This window comes from Daphnia pulicaria, chromosome 1 (assembly GCF_021234035.1).
Source record: "Daphnia pulicaria isolate SC F1-1A chromosome 1, SC_F0-13Bv2, whole genome shotgun sequence".
Lineage (NCBI taxonomy): Eukaryota > Metazoa > Arthropoda > Branchiopoda > Diplostraca > Daphniidae > Daphnia > Daphnia pulicaria.
This window is the reverse complement of record NC_060913.1, coordinates 31776787-31798755: the sequence shown is the minus strand read 5'-3', so window position 1 is coordinate 31798755 and position 21969 is coordinate 31776787. Positions and strand designations below refer to the sequence as shown.

Below are 21969 nucleotides of genomic sequence, written 5' to 3'. Positions count from 1 at the left end.
GGGCCCAAACCGAGCACCCATGTAATAAAATTGGCTCAACTGCAGAATGAAAGAGGAATTTTAGCCCACTTCAAGCGACAGTAAAAAATGAAACCGAGAAAAGAGGTGTCAGCAGAAGTGGCAATTTCCAACCCCTTTATCAGCTTGCTGAGATGAGACCACAAGGGGAAGGAATAAAACTTCTACTGTTGGACTTATAGACTGTTTAGAGTGAGCCATCCCTTGTCTCTCTATCAATGCTCCCTATACTAATTTTGCATGAGGAAGAAGCACGAAAATTTCGACGTGTACTGGGGTACCAGCTAAAACAAGGTTGATTCAGCCAAACTTGACTTGCAGGGACATCTAGTAGCAATTGGACCAGTAAACAGAAGACATCTAGATGTGTTTCGTGGCCGTTAGATCCCGCCCCGGTATTGTCTGGTGAGGTAACGCAGAATTCCAACGAACAAATCCTTAGTAGAATAAGTTTATCAACATAGCTTAATCTAATTTACATAAAATATCTCGTCTAAATATATTTCATTTTCCAAATGCAGGTGTCTACGCTGTTTACTTATACTGTAAATATAAAACAAGTTCTATAAATCATATTAATATATCCGAAGTTTAAAAAAATAACAGAAATGAGACAACAAAAATAGCGGAGAGAGAAAAAAACTCTACAAATAATACGTATAGGCCTAATGATGGAAGGGGAATCAATACGTGCAATGAAGAAAAATAAATCAAGAGAGTTATAGTGAGAGCGTGTAAAGGATACAAAACAGCAGGAGAAAAATAGATCGATGGACTGCGTGGTCGTTTGATGGACTACGATGTAGGACAGCGCGCGTGCAACAGCAGTTGAGGAATATATATGAACTGCTTTGATGCTGTTTGTGTGTAGACAGTGTGTGTGTAAAAATATCTAAGAGTCATATAGAAGTGTGCTCTCTCTCCTTCTGTTGAGTGTTCATACAGCGACCCGGTCGACTTGTCCCACTTGTCTTTGTATATATATTCGATCTAACATAATTCTTTTCCGTTTTATGTATTTACTAATATAACGGCCTGTGTATATATATAGGCTGTATATTGGCGGTTATATTGTATCATATATATATTTTACTGGCAGCGCGTAAAGGGATAGCAAGATTTATCGGTATCTAGAGACTGGACAGGATGCCAGCATGGCTAAAGGGAATATATAGTACCTAGTAATAATAAAAGAATAGCTTACGTCGTTGGAAAATGCAATCAAGATATTTCGGCAAAAATATAGAGTTATTTACATTAAATGTTAGATGGGGCTATAGGTAGGCTACTATATTTTTTTTAATTATTTAATGGGCTTGGACTTGGAGACTGAGTATTTCCAGACATATGCATAAGAGTTCCTCAAACGGGTGGTCGTCGTTAAAGAACGTTGGGTAAAACGACGTCCCTTATTCAGGCAGTACTTCTCAATGTTGGAAATTGCAGAAATATCAAATGATACAATGTAACCATAGTAGATTTCAATTACTTTGAGAATTTTTACTTCGTGCTCGAATTATGTGTAGTCCTCTCCAGAAGGGACGTGGCGGCCGTAAAAGTCCGCGGATCCTGTGCGCTCGTCTAACTGTTAATATAAAACGTGATGTAAAACTTAAAATCAAATTTTTCTTTTTTATTGTAAGGACAAACGGACACACTATTGCTCATAAACAACAGTGGCTATTACAAACCGTCAAATGGTGTTGTTGAGGAAATTATTTTTTGTAATGAACCACACGGAGTTCACTGCCAGAATCCAGCGCATCTAGGATCGACCGCAAATGTCGACATTGAGTACGAGTACTGTGATAGCTGCATGGACAACGGAGCGTCAATGAATTCAAAAAATACGTATTGGACAATGCCGAAGTTGTCGGCAATGCCAACTACCTGTCCCGTTTTTTTGTTGTTCTTGTTTCACGAACATCAAACCGAAAAGTCATTCCGCAGTCCATCTTCGAATCGTTGATGGAAACCATCGTCATAAATCAAAAGTGAGCATAAATTATATATGTGCTATATGTCCCTTTCTCCCCCCCCCCCCATTTTCACCCCGTGCGTCTTTTTCTCTGTTGAACAGAGGAAACGCGCGCTTATGAGGGGCGACAACTCGGCGTGGGTGGAAATGGGGGGAGAAGAAAGGGACTAGATAGGGCCGAAACAAAAAAGGTGTTTTCAATTCCCAAATGCGAAATTCAATATGACGCAAAAATTTGAAAATTAAGGCTGTTGTTCAGCTTGTAAAGCTCTTCATTTCAGAGTTTTACGCGTCTTCCTATCTTAATTCGTTCTGTACTTATCCCCCTTCAAAGCACCCTACTTTGCATGGAGCTCTATAGAGTGTTCCAAAACTTAGGGATCCATTTTAAACCTACCCTTCTCTTTATTGAAAAAATCTAAAAAAAAAATTAGCCTTATTATTTATTATTAGCCTTTATGCTATCAGTAATGGCTACGACCAAAACAAAATTCGTCGCGATCGGACAAAAATTGGATTTTTGGGGACGCCGAGAAAAAAAGCATTTCCTATAAGGTTCTCTCGCGCGCGCTCGTGCGTTCCCAAACTTCGGGTAGGTACTGTATATACAGTCCCCTCCATAAGTATGGGATCACCCCGCGCCGTTCCATAAGGCGGCGTGTATTTTTCATATGGGTTTTTCGGTTGGCAAAAATCGAAAAAATGACATAAATTCACCAAACTTGGAATTTATGTCATTTTACGTCTTTTCTATTGTCTGAATTTTTTTCAGATTTTTTCCCCTATTTTTTATGCCTAGAAAAGTGGCGCACAAAGTATCGGATCACTCCGACGCCGCCCGTGTTGACTTATGGCGCCAATGGGCTTTTCATATTGCTTTTTATATATTTAATTTTCTAGAAGGAATTTTTATTTTCAAACCGTGTATACAATGCCCTTTCGTCAATGAACAGTCAGTTTGTCATGATGATCTGAATTATTTTCGAATTTTCCCAGATTTATTCGTTTCCCGAGTTTCTGAAGTAAGAGACTGCAGAAGACTTCATTTACGGTTTACAACCTCTATCAGCTGGCGTAGGCCGGAAAATTAGTGTCGTTTATATACGCCCCTTAAGTAAAAAAGGAAGAAGAGCGCCAGTGGTCATTTTTTCGATTTTTGCCAACCGAAAAACCCATATGAAAAATACACGCCGCCTTATGGAACGGCGCGGGGTGATCCCATACTTATGGAGGGGACTGTATTATATATATTTTTTTATGTTTTAGGTTTTAGTGACCAGCAAAAATAGGCCTATGTAAATTGTAAAATAGCCATATCTTTATCTCTGATGCTGTGTGTGGTATTAATTGACCTTTTCCACGCGCACCACGCGCTAATAAACGCTAATAAACTACTGCTTGCATAGTATGCATAAGATCAAAGATAGACAAAGGCTATATATCGAGCTAGATTCGAGCACGTATTAAGTTCTGTGATGCCAGATTTTCTGCTAGATGAGCTATAGGCCTACCTAGCAGACGTCTGCAAAAAATATAATCGTCCAAAATCAATTTTCTTATAAATATTTTTTCCCGATATCGATTGCCGCATAATACCAGCATCACAAATTTCTACTGTACAACAAAGTTATGCCCAGCTGTTGATAGTGACACTTTCTTCACAAATAATTTCGTGTGTATTACATGTATGTAGGCTATATAGTAGGGGAGAGGGGGGCTAGTTGGCAGGTGGGGTAAGTTGGCATTTTGCTAGTTAGACCCCTTACAGACCAAAACAAATCAAGCCTTTTACACCAAATATGAAAGACAACACCAAGATGGCTCATACAAAATTTCAAAAGTATACGACTTCCCCAACAGGAGTTATAGCAAAAAGAGAAAAAAAACGGCAAAAAGTTTTTTTTTGGGTCTCTCAGCACTTTTCATTTTTCTCGTAGTATAAAACTCTAAGAGTGTCAGAAAACCCGAGCAAACAAGAATTAATGTTTGTCTTATTTTTAAAAGAAACCCAATATTTCTACATTAAAAAGTTATTATTTTATCAATTTATTTGTTCGAAAAGCACCCTGTGGGGTTAGTTGGCAGAAATTTTAAGGGGCATGTTGGCATACAGATTTCTCACGAGATGCTGAGTTGCAGGTTTTCAAAATTCGACCTAGAAATTTTGGAGCAATGGAGAATCGTCAGCTGCCAACTTACCCCATAGGTGGGGCAAGTTGGCAGACTTTTTTTTGCACTTTTTCTCAATTTCACAATTTCGTGTAAATGAACATTGTAAACAAATACAAATCCATAATATTCATAGAGAATTGAAATCTGAATCTGATTCATTCATTTAATTTGCAAAACGTGTGGTCAAAAAATTCAAACAAATCCACAAAAATGACCCTGCCAACTAGCTCCCCTCTCCCTAGCAGTAAGTAGCCTAGTAGCAGCAGTAGCAGTAAATCTAACTTATATTTTATCATTATACTCCCCATCACTGCTTAATAGGTCTCTACTGTTAATATATGCAGCTGAGTGAATTTGCATATCATGTAAATGATTACGATATATAGCTCGTACATTCCGTCTACACAGAGCACGGCGAACTGCTGATCAAACAAGAGTTCGGATGAAAAGAAAAGGCGACCCCGCCGTGCAACGTGCATATATACGTTGCTTGGGGTTCTATACTCTCGCTTCGCCAGCGCATATATATATATACATACTGTATATATATACATACACTGTGCGGCTATAGCAACGGAATAATAAAAAACAGCATATAAAAAAAGAGCGTGTTCATTTCAAATTCCAAAAGCCAGCGCGCTAGCAACGGAAAAGTGAAATAGGCAGTCCTTCCCGCGAATGTATGCGCGATGAATAGGCCCTCAATATATATAAAATATAATATACCTACTAGAGTAAATATATATATCCTACAGCAGACTATGTATTCGTACTCCGTAGCCTATAGCACAGCATATGAATAATATAAAGAGAGGATATAGCGCGGAACATCAAAGTCTATAATACAAAAACTATATGTAGACAGCATTTGTGCGTCAGATTTCATTTTTGACGCGATAGCCTATAGCGGGCGGGCGACGTGGGCGCGCGTGCTGTCGATATGTTGGTCGACGCGCAGCAACTTTGATATTATATACTATAGCCTACGTATACCGCGGGCAGGGCGGTTGTATAAATGTTATGGACGTGACTTGGTCGGACTTACGTGACTTTGAATTTCAACGTCTATAAACGGGACGTTGGTATATAATAAGGTACGGAAATAGACAGAGCGAAAACGGCAAAAGAGAAAAAGAGAGAAACGCAATCCGCAATCCGCAATCCAAAAGAGAAAAACGCAATCCAGTGGCAAAACATCTGGAAAACGTATTATTATATAGTTCCTGTCGCTATATATATATACACATTTATTGGCGTGATTTTATGCTGGGCTTATTGCGTGGAAATGAATTCAAGTTTCGTAGGAGATATGTGTTCACGCAATACACTGGGCTTTAGCCTATGTTTGGTTTCCAAGATCCCGCCCAATTTAAAGTTAAAAAAAAATCCTGAAAAATTTTGTTGAATTAAAAGATGAATTTTATTTGTTATTATTTTATTATTTCAGGGGAGCAGGGGAATGAAACGGTGAAAATTTGGGGAAATCATGGTGTGACACATCAGCAGTTATTCAATGTTATAATTCAGCACAATTTCAAATGATTTGATTTGACTATATCAGCATAGTTGTAATCATCATCATCAAAATGTTCAACAGCTAGCTGCTTTTTTTTGTTCGTATCTGGTGCTGCATGGAATATTTCAATTTGAAATTTCGATTTTTAATCAAAAAACAAGCGAAAAATGTAAAACATTGAAAAATTTTAGGGGGCAATTTTTTTCAATCAAATTTGCTTCGTTATTAGTATATATATGTACACTGCACAATCATTCAAATTGTTTATACGCAAGAAAAGAAGAATTGTTTATCATTATTATTTCTTATATCAAATAAATGTCACTTGATAAAATAGAAAGAGGGAGTGAATTTGAATACACGTTTGATATAATATATTAGAAAACGGGAATGAGCTGGGTCAGGAATAATCAAATGGAATAGTAAATATGAAAATTCACGACATGCAAAGCTTTTTTCTCAAAAGTCAAATATGTATAATAATTATAGAATATAATAGCTAATATTAGTAGGTATAATGATAAAATAAAAAAGACCCAATTTCTTCGAAGCTGATTTGGGATGGAAGTACTCAACCGCGGTTCACATGTTACAATAATTGTTCCTTTTTTTTACACACATATAATTATGTGTAAATATTATTTATATGAAACGAACACATCACACATCGTTTGGGAGTGATATATATGCTGTGGCCTGTGGCTGGCCAGGCGGGCAACATATATAAATACCAAGAAGTGTATAATTTATTATTTTGAAAGAAAAAAAAACAAACAAGAGAAATAGATATAAAAAAGGGCGTTGCTTTTTGCAGTTTGATAAATGATCCTGCTGCTGCTGGCGATGGACATGCCATGAATATTTCAACACATGAAGATGGTACATGTATAGTGTATGGCTGTAGAGCAGCAAAATTTACGAGTCAAAAGAAATTGAGAGCTTTTCATGTTTTTTTAAATAAATTTGACGAAAAGAAAAATTCAAAGAAAATCGAGAGCTATTATAGTATTATTCAATAATTAGAATTGAGAATTGAAATTTCTAATATAGCCATGTTGTAACATCAAGGAGGATGGGAGAATCATTTTGGGAAGGCAACAGAGCTGATGAGAGACGATGATCCAAAAGACGAATAAAAAATGACAATGCGAAAGGATGCGGCATGATGTCATACATTATGCACAGAAACATCGGCAGGGCGGCACCGCACACCATCATAATGATCAATATACATATTTCAAATTCTATATGATCTATTGTATATTATTATTATTTTTATTATTACCAATAAATATATAATAATAAATACACTGACGAATGATGCGTGCTGTATAAATCTACGTGGGGGCAAATAATGTGTGAAGAATAATGAATTTAAAATCAAACCGTTCGGAAATGTTGTTATAATTTATATAAATGAGAGGACAGCATTGTCTTTGTCCTCTAGTTAATCTATATCAATGAAAAGATATATATGTACATCGAACGTATTTCGGTGATTGTTGATGATGAATTGCAGTCACGTTTATATTTGGTTTGCTGTTATCCATCATTTCGTATAATATCTTCTATATTCTTCCCCCCGGAAAAAATGTCGTTTGATTGCACGTTTTGTTAGACAGTGGAGACGGCCTGCTGATCGACTTGGACGCTGATTTGATGTTGATCGAGGAGCTTGTCGGTCTCGGTGGATGCGCTGCCGTTGCCACTGTCGTTGGTGCTGGTGGCGATCGTGGCCGTGGTTACAGTGTGCCCGTAACGCGACAATGAAGGCCGCCGAGACGCTCCCGAATGCTGGCCCATCGATCCTATATATATATATAAATCCCGGCACACACGCCATAATAATATACACCAGAAAAATAAACGTATATATATACAACTGACATTATATTGCCTACAACAACAACAACAACAACAGCACAGCAGAGAGAGAAAATAGGAGGGAAAGAAAAAACGTCAACGACTTGGATTTTCCATCAGGGCCGCGCTATATTATACCCCGCCGTGCTATGAAAGCCATCAGCGTGAAACACTTTGATGCTTTTTCTTGATTTCTTTTTCTTTCTTCTTTTCTCTATTTATTTTTTTCTGCTGGCTAGATTTTCTATATAATAATATAGAGGGAGTGTATACATAGGAGAGTAGGGCCTGTGCTGGTATAGATATTGTATATAATAATACCCCTAAGTGTTTGCTCCGTCTACATATCAACTTGTATGGAGCCTTGATATATCAAACCTGATTTTTTTTTCTTTTCTTATTCGCCATTTCCATAGTGGCATCGGTATAGTGATATAGTCTATAGGCTATACGTCGTCTTCTCATATATAGATTGTGGTGTTGTGCCGTTGTTGTTGTTCCGCTGCTGGCGATCGATATCACCGTATTATATAGCGCTCAGGGCTGTGTGCAAGAGGAGAGCAATATACAACCGCGCCCCGGCCCCAAGGCATCTAATATATAACCTATATACTACTATACAGCACACACCAGCACACACCCAGCACAAGTATATATATAAAAGAAAGGGTTTTCTTTGTCTTGAGAGACTTATATAGACTATATACAGTATACACACAAGAAAAAGAACATTTGAAAGGTGCATCGAGTGCAAGTGTTTTTGGACGCCGTGAACTTTCGTCGCTGCTCTTTCCATAGGTTATATCTACACATTTCCAATGCGCTATTTTGCGATACATGGAAATTCACTCGATTTTATCAGAATCGTATAAAAGAAATAATCTACTACTGCTGGGCGTTGTATACATTAAAAAATTTAAAAAATAAAAAAGAGGGGCTGCTGTACTGGAATCATTTTGTTTATAAAAGATTTGTGTTTATTTTTTATACAATAGGAGACGATCGAGAAACCGATCGTCTTGATATTACGGAAGCGGAATAACGATGCGCAGCGTGTGCTTATATATATGTCTGATACAGTATATAGTATATGGGGAAAGTGCTGGCGGTGCGCGGTGCTCTGTGTGTGTGTGTAACGTTTGTTAGTAGTATTGACTAGGCCGTTACACCGTTGACCTTTCTCGCTCCTCCAAAGCGGCTTAAATGGAAATTGCTTATGCAGCGGTGTAGGCCTATTATATCTGGGATTTACATGGACGCTTGGGCTGTAGCCATCGGTAAATAGCTTATGTATATAAGTATCGATATAAATATCATTGATTGCCTAGTGCGAGGCTGACTTAAGTGGGGGCATATATTTAGAGTGGAATATATTATATATTAGCCTATTATTCAAAATGGATCTGATAGAATAATATACAGCAGGAATATAGTCTCTCCCGTTCAAATGATTCTATAATATGTGTAGGCATAAATAAAGTATGTGAATTGAATTCTAGTTAACATCATACACAAAAGATATTGGTGGAAAACCTCGATAGAAATGCAATCTAAAGTATTTTCGCGCGATAAAAATTGTCACAAAGTTTGAATTTATTTATAGAAGAGAAATGTTGAAATGCATTTCATAAAGAAAAGCAGGCAGGCAGAAGCATCAGCTGGACTACTACGTTATAGAGGCACTGCGGGCGCTGCTGTCTAGGATATTATAATATGCTGCTGCTGCCTTTGTATACATCGTCCCCATAGGCACAGCAGCAGATGGATTATTCCCATGGGAAATTGGCGTCTATTCACTTAGAATGTGTTCTTTTATTATGTACATATAGATAATCATAAAGGGTCTCCACACAGACTTATATAACGGATAATAATAAGCTCCAATAAAAATATATGATCGCGGATTTTTTTAAAAATTAGAATTGATGAGATTATTGATTTATATAATAGGCTGCATAATTATACCTGGCGCGTCTAGATGATGCGGAATGGATACCAGGGATGACTGTCTGCTTCCGCTTTTCGTCAAACTGCTGCGCCGACTTCCGCCGGTCGCCTGTTTGGTCGTCACTTCTTTCAGGAGCGACGCGTTGGCTAAACGAGGATTAGGAGTGTTGAAGATCGTTCGATTCTCCCTCCACCTCGCCCTGTTTGTTTGTTTGTTTGTTTTTTCCAAAAATAGTTAAATTTAATTAAATTGCATTCAAATGATTTAATAACAAATATAAGCTCATATTTTGTATTCCAGTCAGTACGGTCTAGCTAGTATAATAATACTTAATGCCTTTCGAAATTATGATGGAGTTGACCTACTGAACTATACATATAATAATGTTTTGGGCTAAGATGCTGCTCTATATATATTTTTATAGGCTTAAGTTTCTCATATATATTCTATAACTATTATAGCCATAGCATAAGATTTATATATACCATCATCCCAGCAACTTAATTATTCGCCTTATTTGCTGCAGTGGCTGCTGCTGCTGCCGGGGAGTGGGCTATATAAGGACTTTTGGCTTAAGTTCTACCTGCACTAATGAACTTGCACGTTGAGGACACAGGCAACGGTTATTAGTGCGTCTCTGTGTGCTGTGTTCTCTGCTGTGCATGAATGTATGTGCTATACTATACTCTGGATCTACTGGAGACTCTCCATAAAGTGTGCGGTGCTCAGCTCTCTCTATAGATATATACTGTATGGCCACGTCCTAAATTGGATTACGTAACAATATAGGCGCCTGCTGCCTTTTATTTTATATCTATACAGCAGGGCCCTCTTGCTCCTCCCCGTTGGCTCTCTCTGTTAAGACGGAGCATAAAGGTTCATTAATCAGCGGATTCAATTAGATCCATCCAACTTCATCCGCTTGTATAGACTATAGCAGCGCATCAAGACACATCAGCATCATCAGATTTAAACCCATTCGATTTTTTGGCTTGTAATATTTTTAATTTTATTTTGAAGCTATATAAATGGAAAACTTACTTGCTGAAGAGTCGCAGAACGACACACATGATGATGAACATGAGGATCAACCTTATAGAAATCAAAGTGCAGCAATGAATGAGTTCGATAATAATACAATTAAGTGATTATTTATTTTAAATAATATATACCCGCTGAGTGCTCCGATCATTGTGGGATTGATATAAGTCCCCATGTCGTCCGATATAGCCGTACCTTTTACACGATTGTTATAATAAGAATAATTAGTCCTAGATCGACATTTTCATTCATCCTAATAATATACATCCGTAAATTAATGATTCTAAAATCTAATTACGCGCAAAGCCCAGAGGAGGATTACATCAAATAAAACATCCCTATAATATAAAGAATCTATAGGCTACATGTAGGCTAATGTAATTATGCTGTTAACAAACCGAGAATAACAAACCTTAAGGATTAACGGAATAATCCCTTTAGCCTATAGATATCAATATAATGAAGGCTATAAGAAATATTTTAAAAGACAGAGTGTGGTATGTGGGCCTATATACTATGCAACAAAATATAGCCTACTTGACAAGCTGCACTGATTAACACATACAACGTGTCCGGCAAGAGAGAAAAGCCGCATAATGCGGCATATAGCATATAGATCGGGAAAAATGATCGATATCTTATATTATATATATCTGGCCCCCGCCTACATATTCCACGCGGCCTCCCCACCAGCCATCAGCTTTTGTTCTATCTTTAGTGGCTGAAGTATTAGATCCAACAGGCAGCAGCGGCGCCTTTTTGTTTTATGTATAAACAGCAGCAGACGTCCTATGTATGTGTAGGCTATATATTCCCTCGTTCATGCTGCACAATGGGGAATATATAACAAAAGAACTGCAGCAGCATCGCAGCGCAACAACCGCATATATAATGTATTATATGATGTGCTGCTGGATATATATACCTATATACATGGGTGTGTGTGTGTGGTGTTGTGCTGGGCCGGTTGCTGGCCACTCGGCAGCCTCACAGCCGCACACAGCAGCAGCAATATCGATCGTACGGACGAGCAGCATTGCATCACGACCGGGCTTGTATACATATACTACTTTCCACCTCACCGCACATACATTTATAGTCGGCGCGTTAATACGTAAAATTTCTAAAAGCCATAGTTATTCGATTCTTTTTAGATTTGATTCCAGCATCTTTTGGAGTTTTTCATGCCAAAAATTGTTGACTGTATATAGATATTCGCTTGAATAGCAAGCGATTCAGCAGTAAAAGTCTATATATACACATACGTATATAGATAAAGCGCTTAAAAAGATCTCTAAAAATCTTTTCAAGTGCGAACGATGATTTCTACGGATGATTGCATCAACGAATAAAGTTTCCTGTGTCTATAATGGCGGATATATATCTATATGGCCTGGATGTAATGCACGATCATATAAGCACACGCTGTCCAAACAGCACAGCGCAGGAAACAAAATATAGATCAGCAGCATTTTCTCGCATTTTCTTTCCCCTGCTGTTATGTATTTTGTGATGAGCAAAGCCAAACAGGAATAAAGTTTCCGGCCAGTAAAGGATCTATTATATACTCTATAAAGTTGCTCTCTTCAGCAACATCTTCTTTTCTTTCAGTAGCGGGTGGTCGGGAATAAAAACGATTACATATAGAATATTGGAGACATCCTATAAGATTGTAACATTATACAGCGAATGCTGCGCTTTGCTGCATTGAAACAGTGTGAGATGCTGTGGTGTATACAGTAGTATATAGTATTTGATGAAAGCTATAATATAGCACCATTCACTATTCAGTGGAGCAGCAAGAAAGTTGTCAATAGATACCCCGTAGATACATCAAGAATAAGGTTGTATAATATAGCGTTCACTTGGCAATTATAAATCTACCGGAAACTTGTTCAAAAGTCATCGAATTTTCTGGGAATTTTTAAAGCTGCGCTAAATTCACTATGGTAACGTTAATATAGGCGAATATACAGTAGGCCTGTATAGATTTTAATGTTAAATGACTTTTTGACAGAATTTTATAAGGGAATAAAGAAGTCCTTATATTTCTACAATTTATTCTCCTTTGTTTTATATCAGCGCTGGTCGATATTATACTATTGAAATCGATTGATACGACTGTTATCGTTACATGCTGTATTTAAATAATATAGACTAATAAAATAAGCCCTTTATTGAGTTGCTATATATTTAATGCTATATAAATTTGTATTTCCAGTATATATCAAACGTCTCATCGTTCAAACGTTCAGCACGTAGCCATACATAGGCTATGTCAAATAAATAAATATTTATATTCTATGGGGATTAGGCCTATTTTATTGAATCGTGTATAGAAAGACTTGTTTCCGCGCCAGCGGTGGTAGCAGCAGAGATTATGTAATATTTCTATATAGCCTACTAGCTGCCGCTGGTCTGTGCATGTTTCTCTATTATTGCTGTGCTGCTGCTGCCTTGTTATATGTGATGTCGTGCTGTCGTCCAGACAGCCCGAAAACATTGATCTTCTATTTGTTCCACGGCACGTTGATGCCATATAGACTGTTGTCAACTCTCTCTGTCTAGCTCTAGCTCTCTTATTCTTCGCATACTATACACACTCCATGTACATCAAGAGCTAGAGAGAGAGAAAGAGAGAGAGAGAGTAGTTATGAATAGTTTCTTTTCTAGACTTTTCTTTTGTGCATGTCTCGTTGGCGTCTAATAACATTCAGGCAACAAATGCCCCAGCTGCAGCACGTATATGCATAATAGAAGAGGAACCACATAACAACTAGCAGCAGCAGCAGAAGCCCATCATGCAGCAGCTCGCCAACCATCAAACAAACAAACAAACAAACAAACAAAAAAGACGTCACGCAAAATTAGATAATGTTATATTTATATTCAAACTTGACTTTTTCGGATATTTCTTTTCATAGAAATTTTAGAGAGTTGCTCTAGACTATACAGGCTTATATATGTACGTACATGTATACTTTACTGCTGATCTTTCGATGAATTCTTCGAAACATGATTAAAAATTGAAGCCTCGCATATATATAGGCTAATAATATATATGTTAGATCAATTTGAGGCTGTCTAAACTTTGTATAGAAAATTAAAAGAGTTGCAGGCTGACTTTTATATGCAGATGCTGTTCGTTATTTCGGAGCGACCAACCGCGAATGCGATTCTGAAATTATTCTCGTTTTGCATATATAGAATAGAATCTAGTATGTATAGAAACGTCAAATATATCGAGTCACGTAATATATCAAACAAAAGAGAAAAAGACGTCGCGAGAGTAGATCATCAAATAATATATTATATAATATGCGACCGTGTTGAATAGAAACTTACTGGTGCAGACGATATTGCCGCCCATGTAGAAAGTGGCTTTGAAGTCGTAGGCGCACTGGCAGACGTGATCGCGGCACTCCATGTTGCGGTCGCCCTTCTCGCATTGGCCGCTGAACGTGCAACTCTCGTTCAACTGCCTCCCTACATATAATATAATAACACAAAACACATTATAGCCAATATAAATGTGATGAGATATAGATCGACTCGCATTTTCTCGCCATTCACAGCGCACAGCAGTATAGCGTAAATAACTGCAGCAATGCTGCCGGCCCCCCGCCCCCTTGCATATATTATATATTACGTAGGCTATATCTTCTATATCTTAGAATATGATACGTGTAGGAATATGGGGGCGTGCATGCGATCCTCCTATCAAGAGATTATAGAGAAAATAGATGATGCGGTAAGTTGGCGCGATTCAGCGGCGCTGCTCGACAGACTAGTCGTACACAATCAAAAACGAAACGGAGAGGGAAAAAGCCAAGCACATCAGCATGCCAAAAAATATCGAAATCACGCCACATTCTTTTTTCGGTTTTGTTTGTATACGGCACTGTGTCGTCCTTTTTTTTCCAACTTTGGCCACGAAATGTGTGTGTGTGGAATTATTCCATGTCCGACGCCATAACCGTATTATAGTCAGGTGGTTAAATTTATATAGAATAGAAGAGATTCTATATGAGAGATTTACATCTGTGTGTTTGATTAATAAAATAATGGGGAATGCTGTTTTGAGAATTAATAGATTAATGCATATTATATTAGGCCATCACTGAGACGGTAACAACATATAAGTTTGCATTTATAGTTCTATTTATATTTGAAGGGGAAAAAACAGTTGGAAAAACTTTGAATTCTTTTATTGAATTTTCCATTCGAACCTTTTTTTTTTTTTTTACTTCTCTGGTTGAAATTGTCTAAGCTGTCGAGACTTACGGCTGTCGAAACTTGTATATAGCCTACGTCTGAAGGTGATATCGACCAGCCGGGTGGCAAAATAGGACGTCAAAGGACGCGGACTATTTTATCCTATATCAAAGTGCTATATAATATAGTTGATTTTATATATTCTCCTGTCAATAAATAAAAGGGAATGGTTATTGACGCGGGAATCGTATATGTGTATAACCCTACAGCCATTGTCTAATAGGTCCTATAATATCGTCTACTCTAAATTATATAGCCCGCAGCCCTTTTATATGGCCTTTTAATTGTCAAAGTTTTGGGCGAGGTTTTGGGTTGATTGTTCCCGGCGATCTAACTGCTGCTGCTGTGTATAGCTATATATGGCCGCCGCCCATATAACTCGTCGACCAGCAGCAGCAGTGGCAAGAAAACTTTTGTCCTTTTTGTTTTATATGTATGCCGAGAGTAAATAGAGAAGTTGCATGGACTTTGTTTGTTTTCTTTAGACACATCAACAGCACAGCAGCACCCATGCAAAAGTAAAGGATAGATATATATACAGAGGGTCTATACTTTATAGATAATAGTCTTGATTTCCATCGATTAATTTTCTGTTATTCTAAGAGACATCAAGGACAATTCTAATATTTTTTTTAAAGATTTATTGATGGGAAATATTTATTTGTTCAGCACGTCGATCGATTATTTTCTTTCATTCTTTCAACCGGAGATACGTACAATACAGCAGGCCGTGATATTGCCACACGCTCGTGACGAAATGAATCCTGTTTTATGTAATAATATAAAAGATTATATATTATATAGTAAATATAATATGTTAGGCTATATATAGGCTGGTATATCTATATCCGAACACAATTTCTTTCGATATATTATTTCCCAGAACTTTTGTGTGGGACGTTGGATATACAGACAAATCACGCGATGTGTAGCCTATAGTAATATCCTAGCCAACGCTTTATATTCTGGCGCGCTGTGTCGGTGATGCAGACAATGCGGCATATAGCCGGCATATAGCAGACAATTCCTTTTTTATTATTATTTTATTTCTTTTTTTTTCAAATATATTTAACTGCTGCTGAACCTATACTGCGGCTGTTTTTGTTCCTATCCGGTTGCTGGCGTTGGCCTACATAGGCAGGCAGCACGCGTAGGCTATATATTTATAATCACCTGCTATGTATAGGTGTACGTACAGTACATAAAATAAAAAGCCTACCGGTTCGTATTATTTGATGGATTGTGCGTAATTATAATCTAGGCATTATTATTCTATCAGAGTTTGATATTTACCTTGTCCGCAAAGAGTTCCGCCTTCGACGGGGTGTTCGGGAGTGCAGGCGCAGACGCCACCCTTGCCGGTGTCGCATTGCGAATGAGTCACGAGGCTGCAGTCCTCCAGATTGGAACATTTGTCGCCCAGTCGAAGGGCTGCGTGGCCATCACCACCAAGAAATGATAAAAAATAAAAAAACAAACAGACGAAAATTGTTATTCAATTTCCAATCATTTTCAGAAGTCAAATATTAAAAATAGACTTTATGCAATCTAACATCAAAAGAAATTAAAACTGCTTGTATACGAATTATAATTGTGCTTTCAGCAATTTATTTAATCAATATAATATTGTCAGTGCGTCGTGATGACGTACATAGAGTCTTTATTTATACTTCAAGCCCAGCAGACTCTGATGTTACTGACGATTCCTCGGCAATTCCTATTCCAATTCCAAGAACCCACAAACGTTGTGACATACAGCTATACGTGTCTATTTACTTGGGATTATTACGTTTGGTCTTCTAACACGAGTATATAGGCCTATATAGAGTCTTGTGGCTTGTGGCTATTATTATGGTGGTGGATGCTGCGCTACCGTTTGGCTGTTTCTCACTTGGTTTCTCATTGAATACATAGCATCAGGTTAGCACTCGCTTCATCATTAACACATTATTAACGACGATGCATCATTAGTGCTGGACGAAAACCCCACCGTGACGATATTATAATCGATTGATCAATAAAGCGAGTCATTTCTGTTAGTACCAAAAAAAAATCAACACGAGAGACGTCTACACGACCATGGCGTCAATTTCGAAATTTCACCCAGGGGAATATTATCTCACACATAAAACACGTTGTAAAAAAAAAAATAAAACAATAAAAGCTGATGGTCGACACTGTGTGTGTGTATTTTCTCGATATGAAATATATGAATTGTTTGTTTAAGTGGCCGCATAGGCTATAGAGTCCCTTTGGGGAACAGGGGGGCCTTCGTTCTGACAGAGTGTCGATAATCGATAAACAACGTCACATCCTCACGCATCCTCACGACCTATTATATAAAGTATAGGCTATACATTTGATGGTAATATTGAATAGAAATAACGTGTGATATTAATACTCACTATATATATATAGTAGCACACGTCACATATAATAGAAACATCGTCGGAAAAAAAAAGATTATACAGCGCGATCTATATATATATAAGACACAGCTGGACACACCGGGCCAGCGCACACAGCACTGTGTTTACGAAAGAAATAAAAGAAAATAACGATTGCTATATATAAGTCAGCTTATATCTCTTGGATTCCGATGACCATGTGACAGCACACAACCCCCCTCCCAAAAATAAAGGCCAGATCCATATAATATATAGACGCTCTGTTTCTTGCCGATTGCAAAGTCTCGAAATAGCGCTGTGGGCCTTTTATTTTTATAAAATCCAATATATAAATTTGTCTTTTTATATATTTATTTTTTTTAAAATGACAACTCGGTAAAAATAAAAAAAATAGACCTGTGCCTAGTATATAATGTAGACCTATATAAGAATCCATAAAGGCAAAAACAAACAATCAAGAATATTGCTCCAACATACACTTGAATGTATCTAAAGGAAATGGACGGTAGCTGGCGATTGGGTCTGATTTAAAGGCCTACGGGGAGAGGACCCACCAGAGAACTAACGTCTAAGAGGATGTGAGCTCTTGTTGTGTGCGCGTACAGCAGCAGCAATCGTGATGGTTGCATTCTCACGAGGCTTCCTTCTTATATGTTCTTGTATACAGGCCAGCAGCTATTGAGTATCAGATTCTCTTATATTGTCTAAATGGAAAGGAAAACAAAAACTAAAAGTTCTTTTCTTTTTGTCTAGACATCACAGAAGAAAAAAAGTATTGTAGAGAGAGAACACACACAACCATCCGGCATCTTGATGGAATAAATATACTATCTCAGACATTGTGTACTATTTCCCATAGATATAATACAATTCCGTGATCTGCTGGGCAGCTGGGCTGCTGCTGCTGGGCATACAGTATACTTGTTCTCACATCTCTCCTATATCTATATCGGAGAAACTTAATATTTCCATCAGGGAATCAACAAAAAGCGGCACGGGAAATTTAGAGATGGATAGAACTATAGACCAAGAAAATAATTCGATATCCCGGCATGTAACTAATCAGTCCAGACCGCTTAATTCGCTCGCTATATTATATTATTGACCGTGTTAATGCGTCTCTATTTACACTGCACAAATATATATTTAGACATCTGATATATTATATTATAGCCTAATAAATAAATAGAATATTATGTATAAAACTTGTCTATTTTTTAGCTATGCAATATACTTCGTGAAGGATATTCGCGAAATTGATCGTCAACTCTTGGCGCGTTTTTTACGACTTTGGTATTGAACGCGTTTGATGTGCGCAATAGTTTTTTATTGCGCAACTGATGACGGCGACCTTTTCTGTTTTGATGCACCCGATGACCCTGGCGATATCTCTATTCCGCGCAGGTTATACGCATACACGAATCGTGATCGTGATAATATGATTATATAGACGTGGGGAAACACTTGTCGAGATATGAGGCCGCGTATGAGGCGCATCACTTCGATATTGCCCAATATATAGTTTGTCGGTATAATATAACGTGACGATAAATGGCCAACCGCGAAATGGCGACCTCGCGCATCGGCCATCATAATAATAAATAAATGTTTTATATAGACGCCAATCGATCTATGATGTTCCCATATATAAATCAAGCAATCAACCTAGAAAAGGTCGGAAAAGGTTAGATTACATTCTCCCATTACATTACAGTACGGTACCATTATGGCATAGAATATTTTATATTGGCATATATTATTAGCATTAGGTAATATTGGTCGATGGTTAAATATTAAGCGCACTAAATTGGGTGTGGCAGGTCTACTGTATAATATTCCTCACAGTTTTTGAAATTTTATTTGTTTGTAAATATTTTGAATGCCTTGTGTAAATATGAACATCCATTACGGTGCGTAAATATAGGAAAGACGCTGGCGCGGAATTACATTATCAGTCGCGCGTCCTCATTTGCATGTATGCAAATGCATCAGTCGTCTCTAATAAATGATAAGCTTCTCTAACGGTGGGAGAAGGAACGAGTAGGAGTCTGCTGTGACGGAGATGTAAAATAACAAGATTATAACATTATTTTCCGAAAAAGGACGAACAACGCCCAGTTTGCCGATGCGGGAAAAATAAGGAAGCTCGCGGGAAAGCAGCAGAAGAGGGTTGCTGGTGCTGCTGGAGAGGATGGAAAAGAGGAAACAGGAAACAAGTTGTTGATGGGATATACACATGCGACGAGAAGAGCAGAGCAGAGAGGAATAAAAAAGCAGAAGATTCACGCCCGCTCGATTAGTCAATATAATAAGCCAGCAAGAGAGAGAGAGAGAATAAAGGAAAAGAGAAAAATCTTTTATGTACACGCTCGGCTTCTTACTACTACGTTTTTATACGCATTTAGATGTATACAAAGAAAAAGAAGGAAATCGATGGTTGGAGACCGTGCTGATGTAGGCCTACACAAACAGCTAAATGTATAAATACGCTTCTTTGAATTATTTAGAGTCTTTGAACGTTTTAAAATTGAAAATTTGAAATAGAAAATAAAATAAAAATAGCTGTTGTATTTATATATACAAATGGAGTTGATGTATCAATGTATAAATCTAATAAGTCCAAAAGCGTTTCTATGGCGACCTTTCAGCCTGTAGTTATATATATAGTTAACAATCCAATTATCATTTGAAATCTCTTGTATATACATCGGAGCAGAGAGAAGCCGAGAGTCTAATGGCCAAGTCTTGATATCAACTATATAATACATTTGGTTCTGTATCTAATAGATAAATATATTATACCAACGGGAGAGGGGGATGAGCCTCGATTTAAATGTTTAGGTTATAAAGGACGCGGCCGCGGAGCCAGTCAGCGCATCAGAATAGTCAACTTTTGCATAGTATCATAATGGACGTGATATATATGTATGTCTGGCCGGCTGTCCTTTGCGGTCCATTATTGGCTGAAACGAGCGGATCGCGGAGAACTGGGTGGGCGCGATCCATATCGTCCGCTCGTCGACGACTCATCTCTATTGCCTGGCAAATAATCCCCGTGAGTGGAAAGTCCTGTTCTATATAGACTCCCTCTTCATTCCGTCCGCAGCTCCATCAAACGTTATATATTCATAGACACTGTCCCCTTATATTATATATGCAAATTAACTGCTAATAATATTAACTATATAGAAGCAATATATGAAGAAATGGATTTTTTGTTTTTGTATTATATCTATTATATAGAATTCTATGGAACCTTTTGGGGATGGTTTGATCCAGCGCTGCTCCGGCTGTTGTTGATTTTTGGCGACGTTATCGGTGCTGGACTCGGCTGGCCGGCTGGTCGTCGCCGCCGAGTCGGAGGCCATCAGCCAAAAAGATTCGCCATCCGAGTCGTCGTCGTTATCAGATGACGAGTACAAATTGGACAGCGCGGCCAGCGACTTTGGATGACGGCCTCTCGACGACTTGGCCAGCAACATCACCGTCAACAAGACAACAGCCCAGCAGTTATGGTGTCCAATCATTTTTTAATTTAAACTTGGAATTTTCCAACTAAAAATATTTTTTGTTTTTTTCAAATTTCAGGTTCAAACTTAACCGAGTTTCTTTTGTTTTTCTATCAGATGTGAACGGCCACTATAACGAGCACACTCGGTGTATTAAATATTAGCAGAGAAACGGACTGTATGTATAGTAATCAAAAGCCGGGTAGCCCAGCTAGCAGCAGGAGCGGAAACCAACTGGGCACGATTTTGAAACAGGAACGAGAGATATACCAGAAAATGTCCAAGAGGAACCTTTCTCCCGTATGCCTTGGTGCACCAGAGTTGCGCTGCGCGCTGCTTGTAGAGCGCATAGATATATAAAGGGAGTGGCCGGGCGTTGCTGCTGTGTGCTACTCCGCACGTTATAGACATTTCGCCCGCTCCCCAGTCGTTCTGTGTGTATGTAACAATCTCCCTTTTTCTTTGTACATATAGCTAGTTGGGTTTGCTATAGTGCTGGTACGAAAATGGGGGTGGTGGGTGGGTGGAATCGATCGACTGGATAATTTATTCGGCGACGTGAAATTCTTGGCGGCAGATTTGAAAATGTAATAAAGGTACGAAATTTACCAAAAAATGAGACGGAAATTTGAGTCATGTCCTGTGACGGAATATATCGATCGATCGCGAGGCCAGGCTCTCTCTCTCTCTCGTATAGCCTGCTTTATCTGTCCAAAATGGAGCGCTGATCGAATTCTCTAAATGTCATCTGTCTGTAGGCGTTCAAGTCGGTTTCTGGGCTTTTGTCTCGGCACACGAAATTCCTCTCCTGATTGAGACTCTCTTATTCTCGCTTGATCCGCTTGTTATATAACTATGGTGAACTCGAACGACAATCCGGCTACATCTGCCACGTTCCCTTGACATCAACGTCAAGGGTTCAGTTTTTATTTGCGTTACCAGCAGTCTCTAGCTACTATATAAACAGTTGATAAAGGTTGAAGGCGAACGTGGGCAATCGGACAGTTCCATCCATCGCTGGCATTCGATCTTGCATGGATTTGAATGATTGCCCTTTGAATCAAACACTTAAAAATAAAAAAGGAGGGAAATTCAAATGTCGAGGGGAGTAGTATATATAGAAGTTGGTGGGTTGCGTAATGTTTGAGGACGTTCGGATGAATGACAAGCAGCTCTGTCAGACGTTCTGGTGTAACTTTGGCTCGTCATATCCTTAAATGCGCGGATTGAGTGAGCGAGCT

At 38.2% G+C, this 21969-nt stretch overlaps 1 protein-coding gene across 1 annotated transcript; it reads right to left on the bottom strand.

Moving 5' to 3' along the window:
• Positions 1 to 5906: 5906 nt before the first annotated feature.
• On the bottom strand, positions 5907 to 21011 carry LOC124328716. The gene is made up of 7 exons (XM_046787539.1): positions 20476 to 21011; positions 16105 to 16242; positions 13882 to 14022; positions 10668 to 10731; positions 10537 to 10587; positions 9513 to 9694; positions 5907 to 7492 (listed from the first exon to the last, which is right to left on the bottom strand). Exons 1-7 carry the CDS (start codon positions 20744 to 20746, stop codon positions 7299 to 7301), a joined length of 1041 nt encoding a protein of 346 aa, XP_046643495.1. The 5' UTR covers positions 20747 to 21011; the 3' UTR covers positions 5907 to 7298.
• Positions 21012 to 21969: the final 958 nt, after the last annotated feature.